Source organism: Mus caroli, unplaced genomic scaffold (genome assembly GCF_978045245.1).
Source record: "Mus caroli unplaced genomic scaffold, Mus_caroli_1 scaffold_13, whole genome shotgun sequence".
Taxonomy (NCBI): domain Eukaryota; kingdom Metazoa; phylum Chordata; class Mammalia; order Rodentia; family Muridae; genus Mus; species Mus caroli.
Genome location: NW_028227268.1, coordinates 69,392,920 through 69,413,595, shown reverse-complemented (window position 1 = coordinate 69,413,595; position 20,676 = coordinate 69,392,920). Strand labels below are relative to the sequence as shown.

The following is a 20,676-nucleotide window of genomic DNA, read 5'->3' as shown; positions in this document are numbered from 1 at the left end:
TGGTTGTGAGCCACCATGTGGTTGCTGAGAATTGAACTCAGGACTTCTGGAAGAACAGACGCTACTCTTAACCACTGAGCCATCTCTCCAGCTCCTAGAGGACCTTTCTCACAGTGTAAATAAACTTTGGTTTGGAAGTGACAGAATTTCCAAAAACTTTTAAAATTGCCATAAACCTCCCTTACCATTTGCATAGTTGTGAAAAAAAATTTGTTGAGACAAGGTCTTGTTATGTATACAAGGCTAGCCTTGAATCACAAAGATCCACCTGCCTCTACTAGGATATCATCCCTGGCTATGTGAAGCAACTTTAAAAGGGATTAGAAAACTAACTACTAATCAACTCTGAAAAATGTTTAAGATGTTTTATATCCTCCTGAAGTATCAAATATTCCATGAACATTAACTCTGTATGTAAAACACCCACATCCATGCCCCAAATACACAAATTTTTGTCTTTAATAGATAACATTGTATAACAAAGAATTATTTTAAAGTAATTTTTCTTATGATCTATTCTCAGTATGCATTTAATTGACATGTTTTTATATTCCTGAAGGAAGACGGTGGGAAGAAAAGACCTTTGTTCTAGAGTTGACACCCAGCAAATCTGCAGATGGCACAGAACAGGCCAACCAGCGGAGTGAGAGAACTGTTAGTGGCATCTGGAAGTGTGTGACTTAGATGTGCCCTGTCTGCACAGGAGGCTTCAGCTGGCAATGTCGTGGAGACGTGTACTGGACTTCAACAGCCAGCTCAGCCTCTGGAGTGAAAATGTGGTTTGCCTTTGCAGGTCTGTGTGTGGGAGCAGGCTCCAGCTGTGGCGAGTCTCCTTTCCACCCACATGAGAACCTGCTATTGAGAGTAACTGGGGTTTATGGCCAGGCCACATAGATATACATGACAGACACAGAGGAGAGTGCCAGGCTTCTGCATGATGGGCAGATGAGGTCAGGACTAGGGAAATTCTTCTCTAACAGCCTGCCAGGTATCCATCTGGTAGGGCTGCATGGGGAGGGAACTGGGCATTCCACTAAATGATCACCGATGGCTTCTGTCACATGACTGTGGTTTCAGGGGAGACCTAGACTCAGACAGACAGGTCGTGTGCATGGATTCATGTGACAGCAGTAATGTGTTTAAATGCCCACCCCTCCCGTCAGCACTGTTTATCTGGATGACATTCAGTTGGCAGGAAATGAAAGGCTGAGCAGAGCTGGGAGATTGCTAGGCCTGTGGGAACTGTGTTCAGTCTTCACTCAAGGCAGCCTCCCGATCTTAGGGACTCTCACACCTGACACACATGGTTCCTGTCACACCATCCATATCCCTCCCAAGACAAGTTAGTGGACATAAGAGCCCAGGGAGCTGATGCTGCACTTGACAATCTCTGAGCACTGGTCCATGTTCTTCTTCACCCTGTAGAATTTCTCCACATACTCAGATCGCCCTAAGAGCTCCACAAAATCTTCATCGTGAGTGATTACCAGAAGCTGGAAGTTGCGCTGCTGTGAGCGACTTTTTATGATCCTGAAACAATACATCGAGAATTCGTTTTTTACTAACGGACATAGATTAGGAAAAGCCATTGGAAATCCTGTCAGATATAAGAACAGCTGTGTGGCATCCAGGCTTTTCCTGGGCCTTTGGCTGCCCTGCAAACAGAGGAGAGCTGAGGCCTTCAACCTAGGCAGGCAAGAGTCCTATCTCCTCCCACACACTGGGATGTGTAGCTCATTCCCCACCCATCTGGCTAAGAACTAGGTAAAGAATTTGGACTAGTTTCCCAAGATCCTAAGCTGCTACTGATGCAGGGGAAAGTCTTCTAGGAAAACTTAAAACATCAACCAGAGCCCAGCTCGCTCCTCTGCCCAGACTCCCAGACTTCTCTCAAAGTCTCAAAGTCATTCTGGCAGACGACAGGCAGTGAGGGGAATAACACTACCTTCTGAGGAGCTGGGTCTACCTAGAATTCTCCCTCCCCCAGTCACTAGATGCCTCAGTGCAGTGACACACAGGGCCTGAGTGGGTGTATGGGGACATTTTTGCTCATCCTCAGCATGCTGAGGTATCGGCTATGAGTGAGATGCAACAAGAGTTTGAACTCAAACTTGTTTCTCACTTGCCCAGGACTGGATGCACTTCATGTTTCAATACCACAACCCTCTTGCTGGTCCCCAGGACAATCAAGACCTGGCTGGAGGGCACAAGTGCCATCATCGTCCTGGAGTCAGGGGTGCACAAAAATACAAGTTGTCCTCCCTGGGGGCTTGCTGACATGAGTGAATGGTGTCACATGAGTACAATTTAGCCTGGGCACCGTCTAGTTACCAGTACTCTTTTTCCATATCAGCTCTAAGTGTCTGGCCAGGGCAAAGGCACCCCTGTGCTTGACATGAAGGATTCACAGGAGATACAGACACAGCCCAGAACGCCTCGCCCGCACTTGCCCTATGCACACTTGGGGAGAGGCAAGATATGGCTGTGTCTCAATACTCCAGCTCCTTCTATTTGATAAGCACTGGTGTTCTAACTGCATATGTATCTGTGTGAGGATGTGAGATCCTCTGAGCTGGAGTTACATACAGTTGTGAGCTGCCATGTGTGTGTTGAACACAAGTCCTCTGGAAGAGCAGCCAGTGTTCTTAACCACTTAGCCACCCCTCCAGCCTCACGAATTCTGTTTTGTTTTGTTTTTCAAGATAGCGTTTTTCTCTGTGTACCCTTGGCTGTCCTGGAACTCACTCTGTAGACCAGGCTGTCCTCAAACTCAGAAATCCGCCTGCCTCCTCTCCCAAGTGCTGGGATCAAAGGCGTGCGCCACCACTGTCGGGCACGAGTTCTTTTTCAAGAGAATCTGAAGAACTACTATTGAAAAGCAAAGTGCAGAGCCTGGCCTCAACTGAATTCTTTTTGGTTTGGAGTTTTGGTTTTTTGTTTGTTTGTTTTTGAGCCCGGCCTAGAATTCACTATGTGGCCAAGGCTGGCCCTGAACTCAGTAACCAGCCTGCCTTTGCCTCTAAGTGCTGGGATCAAAGATATGTGTCACCACACCTGGCTCTGTATTTTTAAAAAAATATTACAACCTGCCCCTAAACTTGAAATACTTACTCAACCAAAGCATGTGCAAGAGACTCAATGTTTTCTCGGTCGAGATTTGTTGTCGGCTCATCCAAGGCAAGGATGCCACAGTTCAGACAGAAGGTTTCCGCCAGGGCCAGCCGGATGATGAGAGACGCTAACACCTGGAGAAAAGTTGCATAACAGATGTGAGTACAGAAGGGCATGGTGGATGAACCGAGCATGGTGGTGTACACCTTTAACCCCAGCACTCAGAAGGCAAAGGCAGGGAGATCTCTGCGTTTAAGGCCCTCCCATGTAGTAAGAGGTGGGAAACGTCACAGACGGCTGAAGTCGAGGACAGTTCAATGGAGAGACAAGCTTTTCTGGAAGGTGGACCATTAACCACATTTCTCTGCCTATCATTTGTGCTGAAATAAAATACCGAGAAACAGCCTGTAAGCATTCCAGATCTACTAAAGACTGGCATCACAGGCTAACGGTAGCTGCATACAATTTGTAAGCAGTTGATAATATTAATGGAAGTCTTAGGAGTCTCCTGTACTTCACTACACAGAGCAGACTAGCAGCAAACCCAGAGATCTGCCTGCCTCTGCCCTCTGCGCACTGGGACCAAAGGTGTATGAAACCACACCAGGCCTTACAGCCCTCAGCCATGAAGCTGACTGGAAAATCCAAGGACACCACATCTTCCTAACCTCGCGGGCACTTTAACTTCTAGAGATCTTTAAGACTCCATAATTCTCTGGTCCAAAAGAGAAGCCAGGCAGTGCGTTCCAAACCACACCGTGTCTGCTTGTGTAATTGTGTCAACGAGGAAAACAACTCCTGTGTTGGCGTTACTAGAATACGGCTCTATTTGCATCTATCAGCAGGGAGCCTACTAAATACATTCATGGTTATTAAAAATCAGACATTAAACCCTCAGATTCAGCCCCGGCCTCTCAGGGTTGAAGGGACATAGCAAAGGGACCCTGCTGAGTTTCTGGGCTGCTGAATGCAGGGCAGTACACACCTTCCCTCTGACTCCCCGAGCAGGTCAGCAGAGTGCAGGAGATTACTGTCCCTTTGAGGGGCAGACACTTCCTGCTTCTGAACCCTACTCCTGCCCGTTCACCACTACCCACTCACATGCATGCTGCAGCTTGGCCCACAGCCTCTATACCTGACATCCATCTGACACCTCTCCTTACACCAGGAAGCAAGCCCTGCCAGTCTTCTCAACTTAAGAGCAGCTCTAGGAAACTGACTTTTGTTCACAAACCATGTTTCAAACTCATTTATAGTCAACATTAGACATCAGCAAACAAAGCAAGCAGGGATCCTGTTTATAGATTACAAGTTAGTCATTTCTTCAGACTATGGTCTTGACAGTAACCTTCATTTGCCTGAAATCGGTGTTAGCTGACTGGGTTGGTAATAACTGGGATAATTATGCCAATAATGTGACATCCTTTCTTAAGCCTGTGAAATTTTATGAAAATGTGCTTTAATCTGAAAGTTCAGAATCCACACTCTGTATATGGTTAACAGAAATCAAACATTCATGACCTTCCTGTGCTCCTGGGATGCAGGTCTCATGCTTTAGCCTTATTGAGACATCATTTCTCATCCTGACTTCCCTCTGTACTCCAAACCTACATATTGCCCCTCCTCCAGGAGCTTCATGTAGCACCACTGAGTCTTATTTATGTGGTAAGGGTTTGCAGAAAGTCCCTATGATACCAAAGCTCTGACAGCAGATCTCTCTATTCAATGGTCTGAGGCCCAGCCCAAAGCTATGCTGTGGTAACGGAGCTTGAGGCCTATGCAGGGGCTATATTCTCAGTGACACAGATTAGAATGTCTTATCTGGTTCAACTCAGGCTCTAGTTTGCTGTGTTTGTTTATTTGAATATGGTCCTCTGTAGCCCAGGCTGGGCTAAACTCACTCTATAGCCAAGGATGACTTTGAACTTCTGATTCTCTTGTCTCTACTTCCATAGTGCTGGGATTATAGCCAAGTTTAGAGAGTAGTGGGGTTGACCTGATCATGCTGGTCAAGCACTCTACCAACTTAGGCACGTCCCTCCCCCTACTAGTGTTATTTATGATTGGCAGTACAATTACTATTACTTCTGAGGTTCTGAGATGTTCCTGCCCATTGTTATACCAGAATGCATCTTTGGGGGCCCATGAAACAGTGACTTTACTTTGAGGAATGCTGTGAAGTGAAAATGGGTTTGAGTAACTTTGACCCTTTTCCTTTTAAATATATTTATATATATGAGTGTTCGTCTTCCTGTACGTCTGCATGACAGAAGAGGGGATCAGAGTCCATTGTAGAAGGTTGTGAACCACCATGTGGTTGCTAGGAATTGAACTCAGGACCTCTAAAAAAACCAACCAGTGCTCTTAATCGCTGAGCCATCTCTCCAGTCCCTGACCCTTTTTTCTTGAAAGTGATCTTCAGAGTGCTACAGGGCATGTTGGCGGGCACCAGGACGGTGCACTGATGGTAGCCATGTCTGTCTCACAAGGTGGCCAGGAAGCTGTAGGAGCTTCTCGTTCATTTAATGGCCCTCTAAGACTTCTGCCACATCAGGGCCATCTTCTAGGGAGCTAAGATGGCTCCCTAGACTGCTGATACCTGCCTTCTGTCCAGCACTGCATCGTCCGCGCATGTCCAAGGCTGTGTCCCCCTTCAGCATCACCACTCGGTAGTTGTAATTGCGCCTTTTATCAGAAGCCGATACATTTTCATCAGCATCAGATCGAATTTCTATGTATTCAATATCTGAGACAGTAAGCAGAGTAATTTAGAGAACCTACGCTACACCTTTGTCACACATCATCATGGAAGCCTGGGATGACAGTGAGTCTGATGTCCTTAGGAGCACTGACTGGCTGCTTTGCAAACTCTCTGGCCAGGAAGACTCAGATCATGTGGTCTGCCCAGATGCAGCCTGGATGGCCCACCCCCGCCTGGGCCCAGCTCTTTTCTAAGAGTTTCCTTTGGGTACTTTTCTTATCACACTTGGGCCTATCCCTATCTGCGCTTTCACAGAACCCATTATGTCATCAGCTAAATGTGTCTGCTGCAGCCAATATGAGTCGTACAGGGCTTTGGAAGAGAAACTGCATTTTCATTTTGTTGTAAGATGTTGCAAAGATAAGAATTCTTAGAAAACTCTCAAAGACTTGCTCAGGAAGGGGTTTGAGAAGGCAGAGCTGGCAACTAAGGTCATGCAAGAGAGGCTGTGGGCAGAGCTTTGGAACAAGCATTTGGGACACACCATGTTAGTTACCTTGCCCACGATAGGTACTCCGCCAAAGATCACGAATAATTTTGTTGATTTCTTCCATTTTCATACTGTGAAATTTCATTATTGCTCTGGAAAAAGGAAGTCAGCTTTACTTAATACAATATGTACTACTTATATGAAAGACATAACTATGTAGTAGTATATGCTAAATTATATATGAATATGTATACTAATAATGATAAAAATAATGTCACTGCCCTAGTACTTTTTTTTAAAAAAAGATTTATTTATTTATTATATGTAAGTACACTGTAGCTATCTTCAGACACTCCAGAAGAGGGTGTCAGATCTTGTTAGGATGGTTGTGAGCCACCATGTGGTTGCTGGGATTTGAACTCAGGACCTTTGGAAAAGCAGTTGGTGCTCTTAACCACTCAGCCATCTCTCCAGCCCCCTAGTACTTTTAATTAGAAAAGTAGACTATGGAAAGGCCTAGAAAAAAATTAAACAGGACCAAGCAGTGCCATTTCCCTGGTATTGAGAACTGCCAGGTCCCAAGTTGTCACGCATCTCCTTTTCCTCTGGCATCCAAGGACGACTTAAAGTACTCAGAAGCTGCAAGGGTTGAGGGTGGTGGTACATACACACACAGACACACACACACACACACCCCTTTAATCCTGCACTCAGGAGGCAGAGGCCAGCCTGGTCCAAACAGTAAATTCCCTAAAGCTATACAGTGAAACCCTGTCTAAAAACAAATCCCAAAAACCTTTTAGAAAATAAATCTTTAACAGACTTCTTTCCTAGGCCCTAAGATCACAATGGAGAGGGGTTGGGGGGCAGCCTCTCCAGAACCGCAGGGGGCCTGTTTGCTGGCAGACCTATGTGCTAAGGCTGAGGGTGTAGCTAGCCAGAGGTTCTTGTCACAGAACAAAGTAAAGTCTCTGGAACTGATGTCTGGCCATTCTAGAATTTTTATTTCTTTTTGAGACAGGGTCTCTACAGGTTGTTCTCTAGATCAAGCTGGCCTTGAACTCAGAGATCCACCTGATTCTGACTTTTGAGTGTTGGGACTAAAGGTGTGTGCCACCATGCACTGTGGCCAGGTTTTTCTAGAATTGCTAAGGTTCATCAAAAGCCAGCCCCTTCTACCTTTTATTTTTTAGATCTGTGAATTTTACCAACCCGGAGGCATCTCTGGCTCAAAAGGAGGCCTTGACTTAGAAGCCTGACTCTCTTATCAATCACCAGGGCTAGTACCAGTGTGCACTAACCTCCATAGGCCTGCCCTTACTTCCAATTCTCTTTTAAAGCAGTAGTCTCTAGACACTGAAAGAAGAAATGTTTGGGAAAGCCGAAGCTTCCTGTTAAGCCTGGACACCATGCCTGCCCTAGCTACCTCAGATCTCAGGAGACAGGACTAACAAAGTCACTCTGGTGGTAGGAAGGCAAGTTTCACAGCTATCACCATGCAAAGGATGTGTGCGGACTCCCTTCCATTTGCTGGCCTCTTATCTGATATATACAAAAAAAGAAACTAAACGTAATGCCGCTGCCTCTGTACAATCATTCCGTGATCTTCTGGTCACCAGCCAAAGAGAAAGAAATGACTCAACATAAATACGTCTAAGTATCAGATGCAGGCTGCTGAAACAGTAAGCCTGGAGAAGCCTCTCTGCTTCACCAGGTCTCCATTTTCTAACCCACGCTCATCTCGGCCTGATACTTTATGCTTCTTTCATAAAGAGTAGACAAACCAGCTATTATTTTCTTAAAAAGGGAAAATCGTAACAAAAAGTATTTCACAGAACGTTTCGGGAAGCAATCATATGTGAAGACTACTTTTCCAAAGCTTTACATGCTAGGATCCTAATTTTATAAATGGCCTTTTAAAATGTTATTTTTTCCCTCTGGTTGGTAACTAACATACATAAGCTTGTGAATGGAGAACACGCACCCACTAGGGTAGAGAGTCAGAGCAGAGGGAGAGGGAGCCTCGTACAGAAAGGCTCAAGTGTCACAGAAATGACGACTGCTACTGCTGGTCGGTCGGCTGGCCTGGCAGCTGAAGTTGGGTCTCTCTGGGAGTTAGCAGCACAGCGCGTAACCACTGGGGATGACCGAGGTGACTGCAGTAGGTCATCTAAAGAAGCAGCCACTGATGTGAGTGGTCACCACTAAGCTTCACCTTCTGAAAGACAAGCTGTGCTCCAAGTCACATAGCATCTCTCCAATCTTCAATTACTATGAAAACAGATCCTATAAAATTTGCCTGAGATACCGAAAGTGGCTAGGAAACTAGCAGCTTTAATCATGATACTTTTGTTGTTGTCTGTTTTTAAGGGAGTAAACAGACAAGAGTATTATCAACTCTTCAAAGCATGTCTACCTTCTGGGTAGACCAAGTAGTAGAAAGCAAGGAGAAACTGAAAACAGCAAACACTTTTTGGGCTTGTTTTTCCTGTGATGAGAGAAGTATCCTAAATGCGTTTAGTCACAAGGGCACTGAATAGAACACGTGACTGTGGAGCCAGCCTTTCCTGCTGTACATGGAAACCAGGATAAGCACATCTTAGGCAAGCACACCGTCTACCCCACCCCAGCCCCCTACCTCAGTTTCCTGAGTAGTAGTTATCCCTAGAAAGCAAGAACAGTCCAGCAGGAAGGAAGTTGTCCAAGGTAACACTGCATATCACACTAAAGAAAAACTGACGAGCCAGTGAATATAAAAGGAACATTTGCTGCACTAGCACAGAGTTTTGGTAAAAATCACAAGTAAATGACAAATGGAAGAAAATGTCTTCTCTTTCATAAAATGTCTCAGTCGGGCATGTATAGCAAGAGCAAAAACAATCTAACACAGACATAAACACTCTTCCCACAATAGCCAGGGAAGGTGCTGAAGCCTGTAAGACAGGAAAGAGAAAGGAGTGAACTGACAGGCAGTCGTGGCACCTGCCACTGTTTCTGCAGGTAAGATTTGACTGGATACCTAAACATTCAAGAAAATCAACTGAAATATTAAGATTAACCAATTAAGCAGAAATGAGCCTAGGTATAGGTACAGGCCTTTAATCCATCATTGGGGAGATGAATACAGGAGGACTTCAAGCTCACTGACCATCTGAAGTGATGAGCCCTAGAAACCCTCTTCTATAGAGAGACCCTGTCTCAAAAAACAAAACAAAAAAGATGAAGAGCTACTAGACATGTTCTCTCCTATGTCTGTCTGTCTGTCTGTCTATGTGTCTGTCTGTCTGTCTCTCTCCCCCCCCCTCACCCCCTCTAGTTAAAAGTAACCAGAGGCTGGAGAGATGGCTCAAGTGCTTTAGAGTAATAACTGCTCTTCCAGAGGCTCTGAGTTCAATTCCCAGCAACCACATGGTGGCTCACAGCCATCTGTAATGAGATCTGACGCCCTCTTCTGTGTGTCTGAAGACAGCTACAGTGTACTCATACATAAAATAAATAATTCTTTAAAAAAAAAAGTTAAAGTAACCAGTGTAGTGGCACACACCTGCTACCCAAGGCTGGTCAGGAAGATTATTGGAGAATAACAGAAGAAAGAAGTTTTGTAATCTTGGATTTAGAAGCTCTGACTAAGGTACAGAACTATGAAGATATAAATTAAGTCATCAATGGTGTTGTGAACAAAGTTAAAGGACAAGTGAGAAATTAAAGTGAAAGAGAAGGAGCAATTTCAACCAGAGCATTTTCATGCAACAGTGGGTCATGGTGACACTGACAGTCATATTCATATACTGCAAGTGGAAATACATACTTTACAAATGCTTTTGGTCAGGTGTTGGTGGCATACATCTTTAATCTCAGCACTTGGGAGGCAGAGGCAGGTGGCTCTCTGAGTTTGAGGCCAGCCTGGTCTACAAAGCAAGTTTCAGGACAGCCAGGGTTATGTAGAGAAACCCTGTCTCAAAAACAAACAAACAAACAAAAAGTGCTTTTGGGAACCAATCTGGTATTAAGTTAAAAATGATCATACCCTCTGACCTAGTAGCTTCATTTCTAAGAAGCTATCTTTCTGGTCTATCTGCACAAGTATGCAAAGTCATATATACGGTGGCAGCAGTGGCCAAATTTTAAAGTGTCCTAATGTCATTGGTTGAAATAGGTAAAATCTATTTTATGGATTATACAAAACATTAAAAGCAATGAAGCACACACACCTATGAACATAAAAGAAATTCATGGTTATATATATAAAAAAACAAAACAAAACAGTGAGTTGGGAGGTGAATGCGCACATCTTTAATCCCACTACTTGGGAGGTAGAGGCAGGTGGATCTAGGACTGACTCAAGGTCAGTTTGGTCTACAGACTGAGTTCTCGGACAGCTAGGACTACACAGAGACCTTGTCTCAAAAATAGAAAATGAAAAAAGGGAAGAGAGTGATACCATTCACACTGTGCTAATAATGCACTGTGAGGGAAGCAGGTTAGCAACGCAGGAGCTCCTAGGTGAGTAGCACTAGGCAGGCACTGTCACCAAGTACCAAGTCTACCCTGACCTGTGTTCTCAGACTTGCAGATGTGCAGTATGGAGAAGCATAAGACACAAACAATATGGACCGAAAGGGAGGACCCAACATGTCTATTTGTGAAGGGCTTAAGGGAACATTCCAAGAAGGAGAACTGCACAGGGAAACAGACATTAAGGGAACAAATTGTTCAGCTTGGTGAGGGGCACTGTGAGAAGAGATCAAATGGAAGGCAGGGGTGACTGAAGTCTTTCCTATCATGACAAAAGGAACCACCTATTAGCCTAGAAGAAAAACAATGGGGCATGTAGGGGTGAGAACCACAGGAGCGTGTAGAGGTGAAGCAGCTACCGCAGAGGCAGGTGAGCAAGTGCTTGGGAGAAGTTGATGGAAGGAAGGCTGTCCTGCAGCACTGCCACGCAGAAACCTGTGCAAACTGGAGCTGTCACTGCACTGAACTCCATTACTCTCTACACTTGTTACAGCACTACACAAAACTATCCCTTAAACCAAAGAATGAGCCGAAGAATCTTTGCCGTCTCTTGAGGCAACAATTTAAAAAGACATGAGTTTGAGGAGACAGTTAAGGACTAGTTATTTGGCAAGTACATAGCCCTGCTGTGGCCCAGAGTGCCGTCTGTCAGCTAAATGAATGCATTAATGTGTGGGAAGTGGAACGCTTTCCTTGTAAAAACTGGCTCTCAAAAGACCATAAGAGGCACATGCCCCTTTCTTTCCAGCCTCCACCTCGGACGCTGCAGCCGCCGTGATGTTGATGCCTAAGAAGAATTGGATTGCCATCTACGAACTCCTTTTTAAGGAGGGCGTGATGGTCGCCAAAAAGGATGTCCACATGCCTAAGCACCCCGAGCTGGCAGACAAAAATGTGCCCAACCTTCATGTGATGAAGGCCATGCAGCTCTCAAGTCTCGAGGCTACGTGAAGGAGCAGTTTGCTTGGAGACATTTCTACTGGTACCTTACGAACGAGGGCATCCAGTATCTCCGAGACTACCTGCACCTACCCCCGGAGATCGTGCCCGCTACCCTGCACCACAGCTGTCCCGAGACTGGCAGGCCTCAGCCCAAAGGTCCAGAGGGTGAGCGGCCTGCAAGATTCACAAGAGGGGAGGCTGACAGAGACACCTACTGAAGGAGCGCTGTGCCCCCTGGAGCTGACAAGAAAGCTGAGGCTGGGGCTGGCTCAGCAACTGAGTTCCAGTTTAGAGGTGGCTTTGGTCGTGGATGTGGTCAGCCACCTCAGTGAAGTTGGAGTTTATGTTGTATTGAATAAACTTAAAAAAAAAAAAAAGACCATAAGAATGTCTAAGAACTAAGGAAACAGCAACTTATAAACTTAATCAGTTTTATAATTAACTCATTAATAGCTTGAAAGAGTACTTTAAAGACTTCTCTAATACTTCACGGCATTTTGTGTGGATGAATGGTAGGTAGTTCTGGTGGCCCTGAGCCTTAGAATGTGATTTGCGAAATGACAAAGTTTCCCATCCAGAAGGCAGCATCTTGACGCTGGCCAGAGCAACACGTGCCATCTGAACTCTGGATGGCAGTGACATCAACTCAGGCTCGCTGCTAACTCCAGCAGAGGCAGCAGATGGTGGAGGCAGCTGTGCCTGTATGGACATGGTGGGGATATAAGAAATCTGTGACCTTCTTTCTGCTTAGCTTTATTACAGAACTAAAACTGCTCTAAAAAATCAAGTATTAAAAGAAAAACAAGGGGGCTGGAGAGATGGCTCAGAAGTTGAGAGCACTGACTGCTCTTCTGAAGGTCCTGTGTTCAATTTCCAGCAACCACATTGTGGCTTGCAACCATTCATAATGAGCTCTCATTCCCTCTTCTGGTGTGTCTGAAGACAGCTACATTGTACTTACATATAATAAATAAATCTAAAAGAAAGAAAGAAAGAAAGAGAGAGAGAGAGAGAGAGAGAGAGAGAGAGAGAGAGAGAGAGAGAGAGAGAAAGAAAGAAAGAAAGAAAGAAAGAAAGAAAGAAAGAAAGAAAGAAAGGAAGAAAGGAAAGAGAGAAAAAATCAAACCCAGAGGTCTCAATGCAGCATGCAGAGCTATTCTAGCCTATCTCCTCTGCTCCTTCACACAGGTACCCTTTGGGTGCCAGGGACTGGACTGTTCAGCAGGGGGCTGCTCTTTCCTTTGCATCCAAGATAGCCAACTGCCTCCCATGCTTGCACTTTAAAGGAGAAACTTGTGTGAGCCTGAGTTACTCTCTTCGGAAGCACATGTGGTTTCCAGCCTGATGTCACGAATGGAGAGACATCAGGCCTTTTGTTGTTACTTTAAAGATTACTTTCCCATCCCAGCATCTGGCCACTACTGTAGAATCAAACACTTAAGATGCAGCCATGAGAGAGCAGGTGCTTAAGAGGTTAGAACAGAATCATCCAAAGAGACCCAAGTTTCCTTCCTTAAGACCCATCCAGTTTTTGCTTCCTTCCCTGTTCAAACTATCTAAAGGACTCAAGCTGAGAAGACAGATGATTAATGCAAAATTTGCATTACGGCTCACAATAGCAAGTGTCCAAACAAAGGCAAACCCTGAACCAGACTTCCCATGTCTCAAGCCATCTTGCTGACTAGTAGTAACTAGAAAGACCAAACACGTATGAACTATTTCATAATTATTATTTTAATTTGAAAGCATAAAAACTAAGTTAATGCAAATCAAGTTTGAAAAAAAGTAGCAAAGATACTTTCAAAGGCACTGTCTGAAATATACTTTCTTCTTTGTGTTTAAAGTTGTGCCAAACTTGATACATGGGTTGCCAAAAAAATAAAAACAACAACAACAACAAAAAAAAACCCAAAAATGCAAACCTAGCTATGGTTTATTGATATTTAAAAAAATTATGTTTAATTATGTGTATATATGGATATGTCTTTGTGAGCCTGCATACATGAATATAGGTGCCCAAGGAGCCCAGAGGCATAGGATGGATGCCCTGGAGCTGAATTTCAGGCAGTTGTGAGTCTCCTGGTGTGGGTGCAGGGAACTGACTTGAATGCAGATGGAGTATAGGTTTGTGACTGCTGACCCATCACTCCCCCATGATTGGCTTTTTAAATGATCCTACTGCCCCAGAACTCAGTACCAGGAGAACCTTCTGACTCCTTATATTTGGGTCAGCAGAGTCCTCCTGCCCAAAGAAATGGTACCATGTTCTAAATAAATTAGGATTTCTTCTTGGTGAATGCAGAATCCTTAATTTGGCAAATTTAAGTGACTTCCCCCAAGTTAAAACTATTATGACTTGTAATCAATCTCCTACAGCATGCTACCATATAAAACTATAATGCATCCGTAGCCAGCACAGGACGAGTCCTGAATGAAGTTCTCCGTCAGAGCTCCCCTTGAAGGCAGCGACCCAGGCTTTCAACAACCTGGCAGAGACCTGGCTACCTCAGATACAAAGTTGTGGGAATTGCATGTTTCCCAAGTCTCAGAAGCAGAATGATGTAACACGTTTCACATCTGAGCATTTTGGACAAGTGACACATTCTAATTTTGTTGAACTGTAGCGCTGTGTATAGGGTCACATCCTGAGCATGTTCCATCCTCGGCCAGCACCTCTGCCAATGCTTCTGCTCACTGCTGCTTTAGATGATTACTAATGACAGATGCTAATCAGCTCTTCTCGAAAATGCACTGTTAACTTCCTGTGTTACCTTAAATAGACGATGTGCAACAGTGACACTACAGTGTGCTTTACTCTGAGATGACAAACAAGGAGGGAAATTTTAGACCTTTTTTTTGGCAAGGAGAGAAGGCAAATTTAGGGATCACATATGAATCTTAAGACATCACTGTTTGCAGGAGAAACCCCACAGACTCCATTTGAAGGAAATTTTACTGCTATTTTTCTCCTTATTTAGAAGAATGCATCTGATTAGCAGATAAGATACCTCACTGAACAGTGTGGCAGTGCTCCTAAGTGAGCTAGATTTCTGGAAAGCACCCCTGCATCTCCCTACCTCAGCCCACTCCTGCCTGACTCCAGAGAGCTCCCAGCTCCTCCTTGCTTACTCAGTGTGATACCTCACCTTCCTCTGTGGAAAGGCCCTTCCTCCCCAGGCCAGACAAGCCCGGTGGTATCAAGGCATTCCCCTGGCTGACCAGGCAGTTTAGGGAAAGAACAGGTATGGCAGTCTTTATGACCTCTGTAATGCACATGTACCCATGCGGGCAGTGCCTTACTGAGTGACAGCGGGAGGGCTCCTGGACATAGTATTCTATGTTACACAGAAACAAGGAGCCAGGTACCATAAACAAGGACAGAATTCACAGCAGACCTTTAGATGCAGCACAACCTCCCACCCTGTCACTGGTCCCCTAGGTCCCTCATGATCCCAAGTTCTGGCTCCCTTTACAGCAGGGTATGTCATCAACATTTCTCTCCCACCATTTTCTCCTAAACCAACTCCAACTTACAACTGCTGGCTTCCCAGTCATACACCTCCAACTTGTCAAATTCACTCCATCTTTGAGTTACAACCTGTCCACCTCCCCAGCTTCCTACCCACTTGTAAACTAGTCTATACTCTCCTCTTCTCTAGCAGTACCCTTTCTATATGGAACACCACTCCAGCTTCAAATGCCATAGGTATGTCTAGACCCTGTATTTAATTTCCTGCTTGAATTCTTTATTTGAAAACCTACATAAACATTAATGTACCCAACAAAGAACTTTTCCTTTTCTCTCCCAAACCCCTCCCTCCCCTTTCAGGAATAGCAACTTGTTCCGAGAGCCCGCTGCACAAGTGAGAACATGGAGAAACACCCCTCCCCTTCCCTCAACTTAGAAGTAAGCTGCATCAACTCCATCACCATCACTGTTTCCCATTTCTATGGCTACACCCAAGTCTTTTACCATCATCTGTAGGGAACAGAGTTAAACTTCAAGATGGGAGAATGGAGCCAGACCCAGATTAGCACTTGGAAGGTCCAGGCCAGTCTGGGTTTCAAAGTAAAAGGTCCAAGCCAGCCTGGGTACGATGTGTACCCAGTACCCTATCTCAAAACAAACAAACAAATAAACAAACAAACAAACAAAAAAGAGAGAGGAATGTGGCTTTCTGAGAGTTCAAGCCCAGCCTGGTCTATAGAGGGAGTTCCAGGACAGCTACAGAGAAACCCTGTCTCGAAATAAACAAATGAAAAACAACAAAACAAAAACAAAATAAAAATCCCCAAAACAAACAAACAAAAAGAAAGAAGGAAGGAAGACTATGAAAAGTATCTATATACAAAATCACTGTTTTCATAGACCAACGACAAACTATATGAAAACTATCATTTACAACAGCTATAAAATCAAAATCCTGGGAATTAAAGATAAGAAAGACTACTACAAAAAAAATTAAGAAAACAGACTCAAAGAGAACAGTGACAGACTCAAAGAGAACATAGAAAAGTTGAAAGATGGCCCATGTCCACATCCATGGAATGGGAGTAAGTATCACCCACCTGTCCCCTTGCTACCCAAACTGACCACAGATTTCATGCAATCCATATCAAAATACCAAGGATAACTTCAGATAAGTAGGGGGAAAGTCAGTGATTCATATGGACCCATAAACAAGGAAGCAAGCAGACAAAACCCAAATAGTCAAAGTAATCTTGGACAAAAAAGACAACAGAAAGTTATCACATTACCACAGAGTAGTCTAAACACTACACCAATCAGAACAGCACAGTACTGACCAAGAAATAAGATACCAGATCAGTGGAACCAAATAGAGAGCTTAGGAATGTAAGCATGTCTCTACTGCTCCCTGGTTTTCATGAAGGGGCTAAGGACACAGTGGGCAAAGGACAGTCTCTGATAAATGGTACAGGGACAGCTGAGAATCTAGATGCAGAGCATGAAACTAGACCTGTCTCTCTATATACACAAAATGCAACATGGGTAACATTTAACATCTGAAACTCAGACTGCAGAAGGGAGCTCCAGAGCAATGCTTCACAATTCTGCAACAGGCTAGGGGTTGTTTTGAGGGGGCAAGATCCTAACCGCCCTGGGAACAAACCCGAAAGAGACAAAGCTCCATCAGATTACAAAGCTTCTGCCCAGCAGAGGAACCAGATGAGTAGAGAGCCTCAGACTGGGGAAAGCGTCACCTACTCACTTGGCTTGGTGAACATCCAGAACATACAAGGAACTTAAAAATGGGTATCCACTGTGCTGTGGTGGTACGTGGTCTTAATCCCAGCACTCGGGAGGCAGAGGCAGGCAGATCCCTGAGTTCAAGGCCAGCAGGGTCTACATAGTGAGTTCCAGGACAGCCAGAGCTACACAGAGAAACCTTGTCTCAAATAACAAACAAACAAACAAACAACAACAACGACAAATGAGTGGTTTAATTATTGGGGTCCAGAAGTTGTCCCATAAACCACAGGTACACAGCATTCAGTCAGACATAGTTTATTGAGCTTTCACTCCAGGACTGATCAATTAGGGCTGCAAACCAGACTCCTACAGACCTTTTAAGCCTGAAATCCACAAACACCTGTGCCAAGTTATTTCACCAATCAGGATGCAGGGACAGGGAACTTCCTTAGGAACACGTCTTTGTGGTACACTTATCCTGTTTCCATTGGCTGGGGTAGTCAACTATGGCAGGGGACTTGCCTTGCCTAGCATTTATGTCTTACCTCGACAACCAGGGTGTCAGTTACCCACATACATGTCTCTCTCTACCAAGCAGGATGCCAGCTCCCAGGGAGGTCTTAGAAACTCAAACTTTACTTGACTCTTACTCAAAACGAAATCTTACTCCAAATGGCTTCTTATATTGATGCAGGTGTCTCTCTTATGTTGGGGTGCATCCCAGGGGCAGCTTATAAGCAAAAACCATAAAAACTCATACACAGGTACAAGGGGTGCTGCTGGGCGGTTGGTTCGGGTCCTAGTTTTATTGTGGTTAACGAAACAAAGCAGTTCTAACTGACCACTATTGGGATTTGTTCCCAAGAACACCAAGCATAGAACACAATATGCAATCAACCCTGGCATGAGAACGTTTCCTTGTAATATTAATAACAGCAAGGGGCGACAGTATTAACATAATAAAGAAGAGGCAAGTGAGCTGCACAGGAACTTCTCAAGATACACATGATCAGCAAACACAAAAACACACTGCTGCCAGGCGGTGGTGGCGCACGCCTTTAATCCCAGCACTTGGGAGGCAGAGGCAGGCGGATTTCTGAGTTCGAGGCCAGCCTGGTCTACAGAGTTCCAGGACAGCCAGGGCTACACAGAGAAACCCTGTCTCGAAAAACCAAAAAAAAAAAAAAAACAAACAAACAAACAAAAAAACACACTGCTATCATTTGCCATCAGTGACATACACATAATTCGTATAATGAGAGATCATCTCACTTCACTTAGAATGACTACTATAAAGCAAAACGCTGGTAAGGATGCAGGAAAAGGAGCTCTCACACACTTAAAAGGATCTCTGTGATTCTGAGGCCAGGCTACACAGTTCAGACCCCAACTCTAACAAACTAGCTCAGGGCTCAGCAGTTGCTGCGCAAGCCTGATGACTTTAACTCAATCACTGGAACCCATGCAAAGATAGGTGGGAGCCAACTCACAAACCTGTTCTCTGACCTCCACAGAGCTGCCCTGGCATGTACACGCACACACACACCCCTCTCACAAGCATACAAAAGCAATATACTTTTTTGAAGTTTAAAAAACATACAACTCTGAAACCCACCAGGAAATATATTTGCCATACTATCCAAAGTATTACATGTTCCTAATATACACAGTTTAAAAACTACCCTGAAAAGGCTGAGGACAGTGGCACATGCATTTAATCCCAGACCTTGGGAGGCAGGAAGTGAGCTTGAGGCCAGCCTGGGTTATGTATCAAAGTTCCAGGCTATCCAAGATTGCATGGTGAGATCTCCCCACCAAATTCTGAAAATAAAATATAACTAGAGAAGGGGGTTGTAATATCTAATCAGTGCCTATTGAATGTATGTGTGGAAATATCTTACTGGCCCCATTAATATATAATTGATAAGTTAATAAAATCAACTATTCTGTTTTCTGGGGAGAGAGAGTTTCAAGTTTCTCTGTGTAGCCCTGGCTGTCTAGAAACTCACTTTGTATGCTGGCCTCAAACTCAGAGATCTACCTGCCTCAGCCTGTTAAATGCTGGGATTAAAGGCCAAGCTACAAAAATACTCTCTTCTTTTTTTTTTTTTAAGATTTATCTATTTTATGTATGTGAGTACACTATCCTTCCCTTCAGACACACCAGAAAAGGGCATCAGATCCCATCACAGATGGTTGTGAGCCACCACATGGTTGCTGGGAATTGAACTCAGGACCTCTGGAAGAGCAGTCAGTGCTCTTAACCACTGGGCCATCTCTCCAGCTCCAATACTGTAGTCTTTAAAAAAAAAACACAAAACACAAACTAACTAACTAACTAAACAAACAAACAAACAAACAAACAAACATCAGAGGAGTGTCCATGAGGGCCACAACTGTCTCTCCCTTTAAACCCATTACATTAAACTCACAGCAATTCCCCTGCTTCAGCCTCTCGCCTGCTGCGATGATAGGTACTGAGCCACAATATTGGGCTAGTAAAATCATCTTAGAAAACCAATCTGTGCTGGAGAGATGGCTCAGCCAGCCAGTAGTTCTTGGACTGGTTAGGGCAGGTATGCCTTATAGTGTAAGCACACATGCAACATGCAAGTACTTTTTTCATTCCATAATATATATAAAATGCCATATACTTAAGGAGACAAAAATGGGAAAAAAAAAGATAACCACAGTGTGCTAGCTGCTACCATTGCAGAAAACAAACCCTACCCAAGCACTTACTGGTCAAGAGTCTTGTAGTAGATGTCGAGGTCCTTGTTCACCAGCTCTGTGGTCCTCATGACAATCATCATTTCTCTGTACTTTTCCTCGGCATCCCGGAACTGAGGCTCTCGGAGCTCCTTCTTAAAGTGAAGAATTTCTTCTTCATAGCCTTTCTGACGCCCCAATGCCAAACTGTGATTTCTCTTTATAGTGTCTATGTTCTCTTCCAACTTCTGATGCTCACTAGAAAACATTAGTGAGGACCACTGTTTAGCTCTTTGGCAATCTAGCAGAAAGTCCCTTCAGACAGCTCTCAGTCTCCTCAGAGACAGGCCTGGGACAGCAGCTCTCCTTGTTTCCTAAGACTTTGAGCTAATTCTCTTCCTTCCAAACTTCTGCAAGATTTAAGTTTCTGAGCAGCAAATTTATGTACACCAAATAACTCTCCTAACACATGAGCACCACGGAAGCCCCTAGCCTGTAGGCACTGACAAGGCAGAGGAGTGCTGGGGAGTCACACACTTAGAACCAAGAACAACTACCAACTGCCAACCACGAGAAGTTACTGGGTAACAGGTTTCAATTGGTTTTATTTAAAATGTCAAAGACACAGTACAATTTTATCTGCAATAAATTACTTTTTATAGTAAAATTCATTAAAAAATTTCTGTTGCAAAAGTCTAAAAATCATAAGTATGTCCCAAAACAAGTAAAATATTCAGAAAATTTTGGTATCCTCACATATTATATAGACTTCAATGTATGCCTTAAATTCATTTATTATTTATCAACTGCTTAATAAGTCCCTGTTGTCATGTGCTAGACATGACTCACAAGTTTAGGGAATTACTATATAGCTGCCCTGGTTATCTACTTGGTTGATACTTGTGCCATATCCTATAGTGAAAAGTCTGTTAAGGAGCAGATGCACTAAGCAGTCTGAAGCGTGCTCAGCCAGGTGTGGAGCTGCATACCTTTGAT

General features: G+C 44.2%; 1 protein-coding gene and 1 pseudogene across 1 annotated transcript in view; one reads left to right on the top strand and one right to left on the bottom strand.

Annotated features, from left to right (window-relative positions):
* Window positions 1–311: 311 nt before the first annotated feature.
* Rad50 (RAD50 double strand break repair protein) overlaps window positions 312–20,676 on the bottom strand; it is a 54,464-nt gene continuing 34,099 nt past the window's right edge. The window contains exons 21-25 of the mRNA XM_021177827.3: window positions 19,714–19,938; window positions 6,369–6,454; window positions 5,715–5,857; window positions 3,112–3,245; window positions 312–1,530 (exon numbers count right to left, since the gene is read on the bottom strand). Coding sequence (XP_021033486.1) covers window positions 1,344–1,530; window positions 3,112–3,245; window positions 5,715–5,857; window positions 6,369–6,454; window positions 19,714–19,938 — 775 coding nt within the window. The 3' untranslated portion in view covers window positions 312–1,343. The remainder of the gene's footprint in view (window positions 1,531–3,111; window positions 3,246–5,714; window positions 5,858–6,368; window positions 6,455–19,713; window positions 19,939–20,676) is intronic.
* On the top strand, window positions 11,548–12,091 carry LOC110305745 (small ribosomal subunit protein eS10 pseudogene; annotated as a pseudogene).